General features: G+C 38.4%; 3 protein-coding genes across 5 annotated transcripts; 2 read left to right on the forward strand and 1 right to left on the reverse strand.

Moving 5' to 3' along the window:
- The first annotated feature begins 2,547 nt into the window (after positions 1-2,547).
- LOC112199876 (protein RDM1) lies at positions 2,548-4,746 on the forward strand. 3 transcript variants are annotated; one of them, XM_024340851.2, is made up of 4 exons: positions 2,598-2,671; positions 3,306-3,386; positions 3,479-3,617; positions 4,240-4,746. In XM_024340851.2, exons 3-4 carry the CDS (start codon positions 3,497-3,499, stop codon positions 4,617-4,619), a joined length of 501 nt encoding a protein of 166 aa, XP_024196619.1. In that variant the 5' UTR covers positions 2,598-2,671; positions 3,306-3,386; positions 3,479-3,496; the 3' UTR covers positions 4,620-4,746. The 3 variants fall into 3 exon arrangements, with proteins under 3 accessions (XP_024196617.1, XP_024196619.1, XP_024196620.1); XM_024340849.2 differs by lacking the exon at positions 3,306-3,386 and having other exon boundaries at positions 2,548-2,671; XM_024340852.2 differs by lacking the exon at positions 3,306-3,386 and having other exon boundaries at positions 2,671-2,806.
- Positions 4,747-7,992: 3,246 nt separating this feature from the next.
- LOC112200079 (flavanone 3-dioxygenase 2) lies at positions 7,993-8,991 on the reverse strand. The gene is made up of 3 exons (XM_024341093.2): positions 8,725-8,991; positions 8,364-8,614; positions 7,993-8,284 (listed from the first exon to the last, which is right to left on the reverse strand). Exons 1-3 carry the CDS (start codon positions 8,938-8,940, stop codon positions 7,993-7,995), a joined length of 759 nt encoding a protein of 252 aa, XP_024196861.2. The 5' UTR covers positions 8,941-8,991.
- Positions 8,992-10,106: 1,115 nt separating this feature from the next.
- On the forward strand, positions 10,107-12,309 carry LOC121052824 (nucleolin-like). The gene is made up of 3 exons (XM_040518712.1): positions 10,107-10,163; positions 10,945-12,033; positions 12,237-12,309. Exons 2-3 carry the CDS (start codon positions 10,949-10,951, stop codon positions 12,307-12,309), a joined length of 1,158 nt encoding a protein of 385 aa, XP_040374646.1. The 5' UTR covers positions 10,107-10,163; positions 10,945-10,948.
- The last annotated feature ends 2,789 nt before the right edge of the window (positions 12,310-15,098 follow it).

Raw genomic sequence — 15,098 nt, forward strand, 5'->3', positions numbered from 1 at the left:
AAGTGAGTGACTGGTGATTATGTCTATGAATTATGTACTCTCACAAATAAGATGGCCCCCGCTCTCTGTAAATAGGTGTTCTCCTCCCTCCCTCATTCCTATTTGTTTCAGTTCTTGTTTTAGGGTTTTGGATTGAATCCCAAATCTATGTATGTGATTGGGAGCAGTTTGGAAAATTGGATTTTGTCTAGGTTGAGCTCAGTTTGATATCATAGGTATGGGATTTTGTTGGAAGTTGATGAGGTCGAGGAGGGTTTGGAGTGGGGCGGTGGCAGTCGTGCTCTGTATTGGGGTGGTCAGTTGGAATTGCGGGTGTAGAGAAAAGAGAGGAGTGTGATTAGAAGAAAAACGGAGGCGAGGTGGTTGGAGGAACGTGTAGGGGAGGATCTGGATTAGGTGGATGATCGGGTCTGGGGATTGAATTGAAAAAGGAGGAGGAGCTAGCCTAACACATTCGATCCTAGTTTTGATCGAATTGAAGTTGAAGAAGAAGGTTCAAAGGCAGAATGTCCATTTTACCCTTCTTGAAGGGTCAAATATGAAAAGTGGGGCCCTATGTCTGCTCCAAGTTAGCAGCTGACGTCACTTTTGGAGTCAAACTCAAATTTTGGACTCGGGTGATATCATTTGATAGTATAGGGACCATTGAGATCGATTTTCAGAAAGAGGAACCAAACTGATTTTAGTCCTAAAGTTCAAGGGACTAAACAGAATTTAATCCTTATGAAAATGACAAAAATTGGTCCATTTAGTTTGACCATTTTGCAATTTGAGATTTAGGGCATTCCTAAACCCTAAACCGTACACTTTTAGCTAGCAAGTTGCAATTTGGAAGAAAGTAAAGCTAGAGGTTTTACATTCACTAATCAACCTATTATCAGTTTTTGACTCGTGAACCTCTATTTGAGGCATAAAAAAAAAAATTAAAAAAATAAATGTTAGCCTCATGATTCTAATCTTTTTTGACTCACTAGATTCTCTTTTATGATTATATATGAATGATAAAAGCGAGATTACGAAAAATGAGGAGGAGCTCAAAAAGTTAATGTGCACTATCACCTTATGAATCTGGAATAAAATTAGAAAATTGAACTTAGGATATATATCATATATTGACTCTTATACTTGAAAAATGAGAAGAAAATGAGATCCTAACTATGGCATAGTTTTGGTCGTCCGGTACATAATCGACATTTGTCCAGGGATTTTTTTAATCTTCAGTACGGCTGCCCTTAAAAAAATAAAATAAGTTACAAATAGAACTCTCTCAACTCCCACTTTGCCCCCTAACTATTGCATAGTCTCGATCGTCCAATACACAATCAACATTTGCCACGAGATAAAAGAAAATAAATTTATGTAAATAGAACCAATTAAAAACAAACATATTATCACCTGAATGAATTATATATATCAGCCTAAACTATGAACACATGCCGCTTCCGATATATACAAATCCTATCCAGAGTGGAGTTCCGCTTTGAAAATTAACGTGTGAAGTTCGAGTTTTGGGTCACTTTTCGATCGCATATCCACATATCGACCGTTCAATTTTTAGGTACTAGTGTATAGATCGTCTCTGCAAATTTTCAGCCAAAATGATGATCGTTAAGGCATTGATAATTGCCTTAAAGCTAGTACGGTTCACGTTGACAGATTCAGTCCGTCCATTGGTTTAAGCGAGTTAGATACCTTAACGATCATCAATTTGGCTGAAAATTTGCAGAGATGATCTATACACTAGTACCTAAAAACTGAACGGTCGAGATGTGGATATGCGACCGAAAAGTGACTCAAAACTCGAACTTCACACGTTAATTTCAAAGAGGAGCTCCGCTCTGGATAGGATCTGTGTATATATATATATATATATATATATATATATATTAAGAGAAGATGTTCTATTAGTCAAAATCTAAAATTTTGACAGAATTGATCTTAGAAGATTAATAAACTTTGAAAATTAATTAAATCACAAGAATAATTAAGACATTTAAAAAATGTATTATTATTAAAAAAAAGTACCCACAAGTCCACAACCCACTTTTCTCTCTCTCATTTTATTTTTTCCACAATAACTAACTTTTTTTTCTAAAAAAAAAAAAAAAAACTTACAATGTGTGGAGAAATGCTAGTATATCTTATATAATTAAGCCAATTCTTAAGAGAATGGTTACATTTTTGAACTACCATATATGTCATCACATAATATAGATATTAATAAATAAATTATTTTTATATGAGGATAAGATAATCAATTGACTATATCATATTTTAAAATATTGCAATACCTCTATTGAAAAAATGAGGAACATCACGAGAGAAACTACTGTAATTTTTTTAAATTAAAAAAAATAAAAATAAAAATCAATTGACCGCACATATTAAGAGGCTAGTATATAATTAGATCAATTATATTACCTAGGGTAGAATGGTAGAGTAATAATTTTGTGCCTCTCTGGTCAAGCTCGAGTAATAATTTTGTAATAGGAGAATAAAAAAAAAAAAACTGCGGCGTAGTGAAATTGGCAGTATCCTTTTATAGCTATTTCAGCAGCAGCTGTGGCACAGTGGACCGTTTGCTCACTCGACCCGTTTCGTGAAATTTGACCCTTGTACATCACCGCAGACAACAGACTTATATTCTCTTTCGGCGTTCACAGAATCACAGGTCACTCTCTCTCTCTCTCTCTCGTCACCTTTCTGCTAATTGTGATTCGTTTCTTGTTCTTGCTTTCTGGGCATTCTTATTTTCTAAAGCTTTCTGCTCTCCAGCAACTGGGCTCTTTTCTTTTTTTGATTTTGGGTAAGACCCAGAAACAGAAATTCGGAAAGTTCATTTCTTTTTTTTTGCGATTTGGATGATGTGGAGGATGAAAGAATGTTTGTGTTTGTTAGATGTTTCATAACTGCATGCAAATTGGTTAGGCAGATTTGCAGAGATGACTGAATTGATGAAATCAATAAATCTATTTGTTGTTTTGTATGAACTATGAAGATGACAAAGAATTGTTGTATCTAGAGTGACTCATTTGCTCCCTAAACCATGAGGAACTCTGTCTCAGATTTCTTATTTTCAGTGTTTTTGGTTGTTAATTTGTATGTTTGTGTGTTCAAGGCCATGCTGTGGCAGGGTTCATAGTAGATTTATCTGTTTGGTTTAATGAAATGGCAAGAGGACAGCTGTGTAGGATTAGGTTATGATTGAAATGAATTTTGTAATGATGTGGTCAGTGATGAGATTGAATTGAAGGGAAGGGTGTTGTACTGAATCTAATTGAAGATTACTGCCTTTTCTTGTACAGATTGGTGCCAAAAATAAACGATCATGTGTTGATAGAAAACCTTTGAAGTAGCTAATTTATTTCACTAATGATTTATGTTGGGTGGGTGGTGCTTATGGATCTCTGCGGAGCCTTGACTTACGGTTTGTTTGGTGCTTTAACTGATGCTAATGCTAAATAAGTTTTGTGTGCAGGTTTACAGTCTGTAGACCATGAAGAGGTCACATCCATCAAATGACCAGGTTGATGTTATATCATCAGATGACTCGTCTTCCTCAGATGCAGAGATGGAAGTCACTACTGAGTATGTTAGCAAGCAGTTAACATCTGAAGGTAATTGCACAATAGAACATTGTCTTGCTGAAACTAGTCAACTTAATAAAAGTTAAATCGTATTGTGATTCAGATTTACTTGTAACTTTGCGCCTGCATTGGATGTATGTTTCTTCATAGACTATTAATGAATCCGTAGTCCGATTGAGCTTGTTATCAGTAAGTTTCTCAGAAATGTCTTGACTTGGTGAGTTTGGAGAAATTTATTCATGGAACATCATACCCATTTAGCGTGTTTAGATTATTTTCATTAATGCCATGGAGAAATCATCAATCTGTAAAAAACCCTGATCCAAGCTGTGCAATGCCATTTGTTTCGGTAAATGGATTAGTAGTTTAGCATTTTTTGCTCCTAGGATTAATGCCAGCAAGTTTGTTTTTCCTTAATCTACACCGGGGTGTCTTTATAGTTATTGTTGCAATATTTGGAGCTATCTTTATAGTTAAAGTTGCAAATCACGAGTGGCTAATACGTTACTGTATATTCCATTTTGAGAAGTTGTTATATCCCTTTCAAGCTACCTTGATCATTCCCTTAATGAATACGTTGTTGTTGCATTGATTTTATAGCTTTGTTTCCTTATTGGAGCCCTAAGTTCTCTAAAACTGCTTTAAATTACAGATGCTCTGATGAGAAGGGCAGAGATGTATCAGGAGTACATGAAGCACGTCCCAATCCCAACACACCGTGGCTCTGTTATTCCGTTTACCTCATGGATGGGTTTAGGGAAATCCATTAAGCAGCTTTATGGACAACCTTTGCATTATCTCACCAATATTCAGCTAAAACAGTGGGACCAATTGAGGATCGGCAGTGAAGACGAATACAGGCCCTTGGATGCCATTATTCATCCCTGTAAAGCCGAAGCCACCATCTGGCTCATTGAAGAAGTTCACCGAAACACCTCATCTCATCATCATGTAGCCAATCTGTGGCTATCAGATCCGATGCACCATGCTTTTGTTGATTCCATCTTTCCCCAATTAGACAGCCGCTCGTGAAAGGGCGTAAGGCCTTTACTTTGTTATATTTGCTTGTTAACTTTTGTCATGTAAATTTTTGTTTGGCTATAATCAAACTCTTTCTTACAGTTCAAATTGAAATCAAACATATTTTGGTTTTCATAAATTGTAAGCTTGCAAGAAGCCTCAACAAATATGCACACAAAAAACACAACAAAAGATGTTCATGATAATAGAAAGCGACTTTGTGTTACTGTGTGAACTTTGAAGCAGTTTCCGAGGCAGATTGTAGATTTGGGAAAGGTGATTGTGTAGGTACATAATGTTATGTAGTTATGCATCGTCTGCACCATGTGCTCCCATCACCAGTCATAATGCTCTTTCTAATGGCCTTTTGTTGAAGGGAAGGGTACCGAGGTATCAACCGTATCATAATCTTTCAGGAAGCTAAAAATAACTTGTTCGTACTGAACCAAAATAATAATATTTGTTGTTTTGGTGTGCTTGGTTCGATCGAACTTAAATCTCTTTCAAAACTTGGGCAAAGCAGAAGTAAAAACAGTATGTGCTTTAGGTCCGTGAGCAATAGCACAACTTGAGCATGATCTTTTAATATCGTCTCATGTTCACATGGTAACCGAAGTCATCGAATTATCCCTGCTTAGTTTTACAAGTCTCATTCATTTCACATGGTAATTGAAGTCCGTGTTCTTCTAAAAATATAGTTAATTATTTTGTGGTCATGTTCAGAAGTGTAACTACCAGGCTGACCGGTGGAGAAAGTTGGAGTTAAAAACCAAAGAATGTGGGTGAACGTTTGAATTGGTGTTCAATTGGCTAGGCATTTTCATCAATGGCTACTTCTATTGGTTAGACCAGATTATTATGGAACATAATGCTTCTCGGATCTCTAGTGTTAATTGTAACTCGGTTTTGATTTTTGATGCTCATAATGAGTTCTTTGATCATATGGAACTCCCCCGAGCTTGCATGGCCATAGCTTACAACTGAGCAATCTCGGAAAAGGGATATAGTATGGGAAACCGATGACAAAACCCCAATTTGGCTCCCTAATCTTGCCACGAAAGCATTGATTGATTAAGGATGTCAAATTAAGAGAAGAACAAAAGACAACAAAATAATGTCAGATATGTTCGACTGAATTTTTTCTTTTCTTCCGAGTGAATTTACAATATCTTCCAAGTGGATTTGCAATTTGTTTGAACCCCTATGTTTCTCTAATGAGAACAAACGTCTTCTAATGTTAGATGTGATGGGGCAGAGAACCGAAAAGATATTTTTTGAGGAAAACTCTTCGATACTCACCCCGAAGGATTGTCCCGCTATATTTTTCAGAGATAGCTTTCTGTCACCGTTTCACTAGAAAAGTTTTGCTGCATGAGCAGCTGCAGCACCTTTGTGATGACTTGATGATCTTTAATGATCTTTTCTGTTCCTACATGTACAGTTTTAGTTTAGTAATCAATTTACAATGTCATTATCTGTACTTGATTATCAGTAACTTATATTAAAATTTAAACTCTTAATGTTTACTGTAGTTGCAATGTTTTACTGCAGTGAATTTTGAATGGTCAGATTTATATGCCTCATGTATGGTTCTGATCATCTTCATAATATATAGACGTGAATGAAGTCATAGATAAACGTACATTACCAAAATAACCATAAGCTGTAGCTTGGCTACAAATAAAGTTCCACTAGTTGCCTGTCTTTTCTTCCACATAAAGCAACAAGACATTATTCATATGCACTAATCTTGATGTTTTTTCGATCCCCTCTTCACTCCATGAACATCAACAGCTAGCTAAATTTGGAGTTTAAAGGGCTCAAGTACAACTTCGGTGTTGCCCTGCTTCATTAGGTAGTTGGAAAGGAACTCTTTGTATTGGAAGCCCTTATAGATTTGAGGATTACTTGCATTGATAAGAGCTGTTGCAGGTTGTATATGGCAATCTTGGGAAGGTGCAATGAAAAATGCAGCAGATGTCCGAGCATTACTTGAATTTGTCACTGCTCGATGTTCAGCACACTTCAGCTTCCCGGCCATTACTTATGATCTGCATCCCAACTCCCAAGTAGACCAAAATTAATTGTCATTATAAAGAGTGATTGATGTCTACGATTTAAAGCATAACAAAAATTGGTGACGTACCTGTAACTGATAGCCTATGTTAACCACTAGTCCTTGTGGAAGAGGTTCCACACCCAGTGGCGGATCCAGGATCCAAAACCTGTCTAGGCTAATTAGACAATCAGTTAAATTAGACTAATTTCTCTATAGATTTTTTTTTTTTGGTACAATGACAACAGCTCACAGCTTTCTATACAAAATTGAATGTATAGAAATGCATGGGTATATACTCACAACTTTAAGCCAATGCGATATATCATGAAAGATATGAACCTAAACAGAATAATTCCAAAAGTTGTGCTAACCTTGAAAGTTGAAACCCAGATATGGGAATGTATAAATCAGCAAGAACAACGAAGACCCAAAACACAAAAGGTCAAGTCCTGTAATCAAAATCCGCCACTGCCCACAATCTAACAAACAAACAATTAAACAAACAAAAGCAACTCTAATTTCCCAAATCGAAATTTAAATCTCCATGAAGATGAAATATAGAGTTTATGTGAATCAGTGAATCTGTGATCCCCAAATCGAACTTAAAACCCCAAATTACCGACACAGCTCGGGGTCATTGCCGGACATCATGGACTCACGGGCTCTCGACGAATGCCCATAAGAGTGTAAGTAGTAAGAGAAACAAACAAACAGACCCAGAAACCAATACCACCCAAACTCTATGAACTTCCCCAAAGTTCAAAACTTTCTTGAAATCCACAATATGCAACCAAGCAAAAACTTAACGGAAACTTCAAAAAGAAAAAACCTAATTTCACCCAATTCCCCAATGTACCCTAAACAAAAACCACTTAAATCCACAAAACCCCACTAATATTCTCCGAAACCCAACAAATCCAAATGAAATTCCAGTATAAGATCCAAATTTGAGCCCTAAGAAAAAAACAGAGGCTTACATTACTTCCTTTCCAGAGTTGGTAGACGCGCTTTGCCATAGTTAGAGAGAGACTAGCTAGGCAGGAACAGAGTCTAAGATTTGAAACTTTTGGGTGTTCATCGCATTACACCCACCACAAAAGTCCAAAGAATCAAAAACGGAAACCCACCACCTCTACTCTCCCAGATTGAAATTCCACGTTACACACACACTTCAGAGTTTTTGGCCCAAAATATTGAAATTCCACGTTGGCTGGTTCTGATGGAATTTCAAAATTAATTGAAGGTAGATACACACACACACACACACACACACACTTCAGAGTTTTTGGCCCAAAATATTGTCTAGGCTTGAGCCCATATAGCCTTCTACTTCCCTCCGCCCCTGTCCACACCAATCCATTTCCCATCCTTAAAAACCTGAAGGCCATGTACATCCCCTTGAAGTAAAATTGTGATGAGGTTTGGATCACAGTGTTTAGTTATTCCTAATGTCAAACTTGGATCTGGACAAGGTGGATAATGATTAACTGAGAGTAGAGTCTCTTGGCTAAGTTCATCGCTGAAGTGCCCATATCCAATCCCAAGTCCTTCACTGATCGAGTCTAAAATGTTCAAAGCTACTTTCCTCACTTGGGTGGAACATTTGTCAACATGCTCTCTGAAATGTCATAGATTTCTAGCGGTTATTACATGAATATCTAGTTAATTTGACGACATATAGGTCATGTGGCCCTTACCGATATTTAAGCGGTTGTTGAGGCCAAAGTGGAATGAATTTTTCTAAAGCGTGACAAGGGTGTCGAAGGGCATCGCGCCAAAGATGAACATTCTCCCTGTCATAATTTCCGGTGCTAGTTATGAGCCTGCAGAGTTTGTTGGGGTCCTCAGAGAAGAAGCTTGCCTTGTCTTCTGGAGGCAAAGCAAAAAACTCCCTGAACACATCCATGGTGTCATGCAACAAATTTTCTGATATGCCATGGTTGATTACCTACATAATTCATGGTAATAACCTTTAGAATTGGATGATGATATAAGCATACATAGAGTAAGTGAAAGTTGAAGCAAGAAAAGCTATATTTTGAAGCGAGCCTTAGTAACCTGAAAAAACCCGAACTCTTGGCTAGCCCCAAGTATTTGCTCAACTATACGAGTTCGATCATGACCTTCTGCTCCACCACCACCAAGATTAATCACTGGAATGTTGTCAGATGAAGGAAGAGTGCTAAGCTTCCCCGGTCTTGCATCTGGTGGGAATATGTAAGTCTCGGGCAGGGGTTGAACATTATTGTACCAGCTAGAAACAAGCTTCTCCATTTGTTTTGCTTGATGTGTTTCAATCTGATCTCACAATGAATATTGAAGAGAACTACTATCTCATAAGTAAGGCCGGCTATGGAAAAGTAAAATATCTGTTTCCGTCCGATAATGGTTTGTTCTTCCACAAAGTCTTGCACTCTTGCACATAAAAAAATAACAGATATAAATAAATTAAATAGAATCTGACTATATATGTTAAATGGATGCCAATTGAAGCATGTAAGACAAAAGAACCAGTTGAATGTAGTAAAAATGCTTGAATGTCTTATAGGATTGTGCAGATGATTTCTGCTTGGCATTGGTCCATCCAAATATGGAGAAGAATTTTATGGTAACAGGTCATTATCATGGGCTCATGGCCAGCTTTGTTTATAACTAAATAACTGTTGAGAATATATACATCCCACATGGGAAAAATGAGACTTTGCCTATGAGTTTATAAGGGTTTGGGTCACTCCATCCATTGCCAATTGGTTTTGGATGCGAACCCCAGATTACTTTATCATGGTATCAGAGCGGGTTATCCACGTGTGCATGCCTAACGGCCACACGGGCTCCACGACACCCAAAAATTGTCCACGTGTATGGCTTGAAAATTCGCCACACGTGCGGGGGCGTGTTGAGAATATATACATCCCACATGGGAAAAATGGGACCTTGCCTATGGGTTTATAAGAGTTTGGGCCACTCCATCCATTGCCAATTGGTTTTGGATGCGAACCCCAAATTACTTTATCAATAACGTCATAGCTAGTCACTAGAAACAAAGCCAAAATGACAAAACTCTGTTTTTACTTGTCCTGATCAGGAAAGGTTTTAAAACATTAAGGCCCTAAAGTTGCTTGTAAATTGTAACTGTGCTTCTATTAATGAATTTCTATTGATAAAAAAAAGGGTCCATGACCATCAGCCCCAAAATTGGGAAATTTTGGCCCAGTTGCCCCAGAAAGAAAAAACTGTTCCCACTAACCCAAACCTGAGTGAAAAAGACAATTTTACCCACCTTCAACTCCTTTATGGAGGTTCATTTTCCACCATTTTTCAGTTTCAAAAAAAAAAAAATAACGCGCTCTCTCTCTCGCACTCGCTCTCGCTCTCGATCTCTCTCTCACTCTCGATTCGCAGTTTCTCCACCAACTCTGCTATCTAGACCAACTCCGGCGGCGATTCAACGTTCTCCGGCGTCGATTCAACGTTCTCCGGCTTCGGTATTATAGAAAGTGAGTGGAAATCTCTGTTCAGTTTCAGATTCTTTACCTTTCTGTGAGATTGAACTTGTTCATAGCCTAGGTTTGGTTAATCGAGTGGGCAAATGAGAAAAATAATATTTTCCTGTTTCAAAATTAGAAAAATCTAGGATTTCGGTTTCAAATCTATTACAAATTCATATTTTATGTTAACCGGGGGCACAAAAATTGAAAAATATGAAAATGAACATGTATTGTGAGCTTATTTCAGGGCAATAGATGTCTATTGCCCCAAAATAGAAGCTTCTATTGGGGACCAATAGACGTCTATTATGCCAAAACAGATGCCTCTATTGGGGGCCAATAGACATCTATTGGGCAATAGACGTCTATTTCCCTGCAATATAGGCTTTTTTTGTTGGCCAATAGATGTATATTGCCCCGAAAGAACCTTCTGTTTTTGGATAATAGATGTCTATTGGGGCAATAGACGTCTATTGGTCCCCAATACAGGCTTCTGTTGTTGGCCAATAGATGTATATTGCCCCGAAAGAACCTTCTGTTTCGGGACACTAGATGTCTACTAGGGCAATAGACATCTATTATGCCAAAACAGATGCCGCTATTGGGGGCCAATAGACATCTATTGGCCCCAATAGAAGCTTCTGTTGGAGATTATATATCTCTATTGGGGACCAATACATGTCTATTGGTCCCCAATAGAGGCTATTGTTTTGAGATAATAGATGTTTAATGGGGTTCAGTAATTGACTGTGGATGTGCAATAATGAATTGTTCTTCTTTCCTTTATTAGCAGAATGCCAAGAACCAAACGACCACAATTCAGCTGCATCTTTGAAGAAAATATGGACGAAACACAAAGATCAGAAGAACAAACACTTCGGCAAAGGATGGAAGTGATAAAGTCTAGGAAGTCATCACGAAGAAAAGAAGAAACTTCTAGTAATGACGAAGAAGTAGAAGAAGAAGGAGAAGAAACAGAGGAGGAAGAAGAAGTACAAGAAGAAGGAGAAGAAACAGAGGAACAAAAAGAAGAAGAAGAAGAAGAGAAGGAGGAAGAGGAGGAGGAGGATGATGACCGAGAAACAACACAAAGGTTTTATGTGCAGACAAGGAGTCTAAGGAGCAAAAAGAAACAAGAGTATGATGAAGACGAGGCCGAACAGCCAACGAAAAAGAAGATCAAACGGGAAAAGTCAAACACGAAAGAGGAAAAGACAAAGAAAGGGGAAAGGAGGAACACAAAGACAACAGAAAAGGCAAAGATCCAGTGGAAGCAACAGAAATGCACTCTAAGTGCTTTCTGGAGATTGATTGACACATATAGAGAGAAAATACCTAAAGGGGCTTGGGATATTTTGAGTACTACTGTATTTTGGGGGATGATCAGACCATTCTATGAGAAGAAGCTTACAGAAACTCAGCTCCACAAACATGAGGCCGACTTGGAGATTATACTGAAGTACTTTGATGTTAAAAAAGCCAAGTTTGTGTTTGGGGAGACAAAAATGGAAATAACATTGCAGGACATAAATGAATTGTTTGACCTGCCAACAACTGGTATTGAATGGGACCTGAGCAAGAAGGTGCTCAAGGAGGAATGGAAGGCATCTTCGATATTTGACGTCAACATGAGGAAAGAAATAGTAATAAAACCTGATCTGGAAAACAAACTCAGCAAGGAGCTCGGCAAGAAGAAGAACGCTGATCCTAAGATAATTGCGGCACTGCTTATCATGTACCTCTTCAATGCATTCTTCTTCAGCAGGACATCAACAACCTTGACATGGGACCTCATCAACGCTTGTGAAGACATAGATAACATAAACAGTTTCAATTGGGCCAAGATGGTACTAGATTTTCTGCTGGATGGCCTTCAGAGGTACCGAAAAGATCATCCAACGACTCTTTCTGGCTGCATCATTCTCATATATGTAAGTACAATACTAATTTTCTGGTCTATTGCCCCCCAATACATGTCTACTGCCCCCCCAATACAGGGGTTAATACGTGTCTATTGGGGGGCAATAGACACGTATCGGTTGTCTGTTATTCATTTACTGACAAATATAATTTTGGTAACAGTACTGGTTCTTGGAGAAGACCAAGATCAGAAACTGGATTCCAGGAATGGAGGATGAGAAACCGAGATTTGTGAGGTGGTCGATAAAGGAGCTGTTCAACCTGCAGAAGCTCCATCAGAATCCAGACTGGCCAGAGGAGTTGATAAAAGATGGGCCTTGGTTAGAACATTGCTACATCAATTTGTCGGATACGGAGGAGGAGCAAGAAACACCAAGTTTCAACAACTGGGTAAGTTAGCAATTATAGTGGAATTGAACAAATGGTCTATTGGGGGGCAATAGACATCTATTGGGGGGCAATAGACATCTATTGGCCCCCAATACTGGGTTCAGAAGGTGTCTATTGCGGGGCAATAGTCATCTATTGGCCCCCATTACTGGGTTCATAAGGTGTCTATTGCGGGCCAATATACATCTATTGCCCCCCAATAGACATTAGTGGTTTTTTCTTATTTTTTTGATTCAAGTGTTGTTTTATTGGTTACAGGTTCCCCAAGCGAGCCAAGACGAGGAAGAGGAGACCATAAGGCTTACTGGTAACATGAAAGTTCTGCTAAAAGAAATGGATAGAGTGATTGAAGACAATGGTGAAAAACAGGAAATGGAGAAGCAAATGAAGAAACTATTGGAAGCAAATGAGGGGCTTGCAAACCATATTAGGGAGCTTTGGAAAAAGGTTACTGTTGCTGATGACAAAATTGAGAGTATGGAGAAAAAAATGACTGAGGTGATGCAGGAAAACAGATCACACCAGAACCACATAAAAGCTCTGAAGAAATGTTTGGCGAAAGGAACCAGCAGGAACCCTGACCTGAAAAGCAATGAGCAACATTTGTATGGGAGTAATGCACATTGGAACGGCAAGCTTTCTCCATACCTTCTTTCAAACGACCCTCCATAACAGGAGTAAGTTGCGAGGTCCAAAGCTGTGCCTCGTCTCTCCTCTCACCCATCATCTGCATCACCCTAATCCAAGTCTGATCAAGCATAGTGTACACTGGCATCTCCCGTTCAACAGCAAACCAAGCATTAAAAGATTCAGCTATACTATTAGCCATAATTCCATAACGGCATCCAGGGAAAAAAGCACGGCACCAATTTTGAACAGGCAGATCAGCAAGAAACGGATCTATAATATCAGCACCACCAACTTCTCTCAACTCTCTCAAATGAAAACGATATTCCTTTTCAGTGCATGAATATGCCAACTCAAAAAACTTCTTTTTAACATCATCTTTCAAAATACAAGAGCCTTTACCGTTGTATTTAGTCATAAGGTTATGCACCAAGTGCTTGTAACAGAAAAGATGAAGATTACCAGGAAATATCTTGTCGAAAGCACTCAACAGTCCAACACCGCGATCACTAATAAAAGTGATCTTTCTACCTTGAGGTTCCAGCAAGTTCTTCAAGTGTTGGAAGAAAAAGGACCAATTAGCATCAGTCTCAGAATCACAGACACACATTGCAAGAGGAAAGAAACCTACAGAAAACAGGAAAAAAAAGTGATTATATTGGGGGTCAATAGACGTCTATTGGGGGACAATACACGATTGCAGCGTGCCGCAACACATTTTCAACAAAAAAGAATTAAAAAAACAACAATAAACATAATAGAAACAAAAAGGGGAGAGAAATCAGAAGAAAATGAACGTGTATTGGGGGGCAATATATGTCTATTGGGGGTCCAAACATGATTGCAGTGTGCCGCTGCAACGCCAGAGGGAGCGTGCCGCAACACATTTTCAACAAAAATACCAATAAAAAATCATAGACATGAGAAAAATACCATGATTTCCATTCTTTCCGGTTGCACAAAGTATCTGCCCCTTGTAGACACTCTTCCCAAAAGTCCCATCGACATACAAGATGGGAAGACAGAATTCAGAGCCACGAACACAGCCCGCATAAGCTAGGAAAAGCCTCTGGAACCGATTACTCGATGAATCAACTTCCAAAACAAAAGAAGATCCCGGGTTCGTCTCAAATACAGCTTCCCTATACCATGTTAACATGTTAAACGAATCAGCCTCAGAACCATAAATCATTTCCCTAGCCTTCTGCTTTGCTTTCCAAGCAACCTTGTATGATATATCAAACCCATAAGCTAACTTGAACTTGCTGATAATTTCCCTTGGCTTCAATGACAAGTTATAGCTAATGTCCTCTTCAATACATGACTTGACAATTTTCGATCCCAAAAGCTCATGTTTTTGTTTTCGAAGAACACCTTTGCAAGAGTGGACATTGTCCAACTCACCAATAATAAAGCAACCATTTGTAGGCAAAACATAACCATGGACATTCCACTCACATCCTTCGGTTCCCCAATTCGAACAAACTGCATGAATTCTGTCCCAGTCATTTCTAATAAATACAAAGCTGAACCCAACTTCAATAGCATACTTTCTGAGCTTGTCTCGAAACTCGGGGGAACCGCCACGAAATTTCTGCCCTACACATTGAATGTAACTAGCCCACTCATTTGACAAGTAAGACTTTTGAACTTCAGTCCTAAATGCCTCAGTGAGGTAATCATCTTCATCCACAATACCAGAGCAGCTATCTTCAAATGAAACAGAAGCTTTTTTGCTGCAAATTACACTATTCTTCAACACCATAATATCAACACAATCCAACTTGTAAATCTTGGCACCGCTAAACAGCATCTTGAAATCATCATCATTGCGAAGAAAAAAAATAGCGCATCCAGGAAGCGAATAATGAAGCTCAATATCATCAGTTGCAGCAAAATTGAACCGTTCACAAATGTATTCAAACAAATGAGCATAGCTCATATATTGATTAATACAAAACATGAAACTTTGTCCAGAATGAGTGCACTTAACAGCTAAGGAAGCAT

This window comes from Rosa chinensis, chromosome 4 (assembly GCF_002994745.2).
Source record: "Rosa chinensis cultivar Old Blush chromosome 4, RchiOBHm-V2, whole genome shotgun sequence".
Classification (NCBI taxonomy): domain Eukaryota; kingdom Viridiplantae; phylum Streptophyta; class Magnoliopsida; order Rosales; family Rosaceae; genus Rosa; species Rosa chinensis.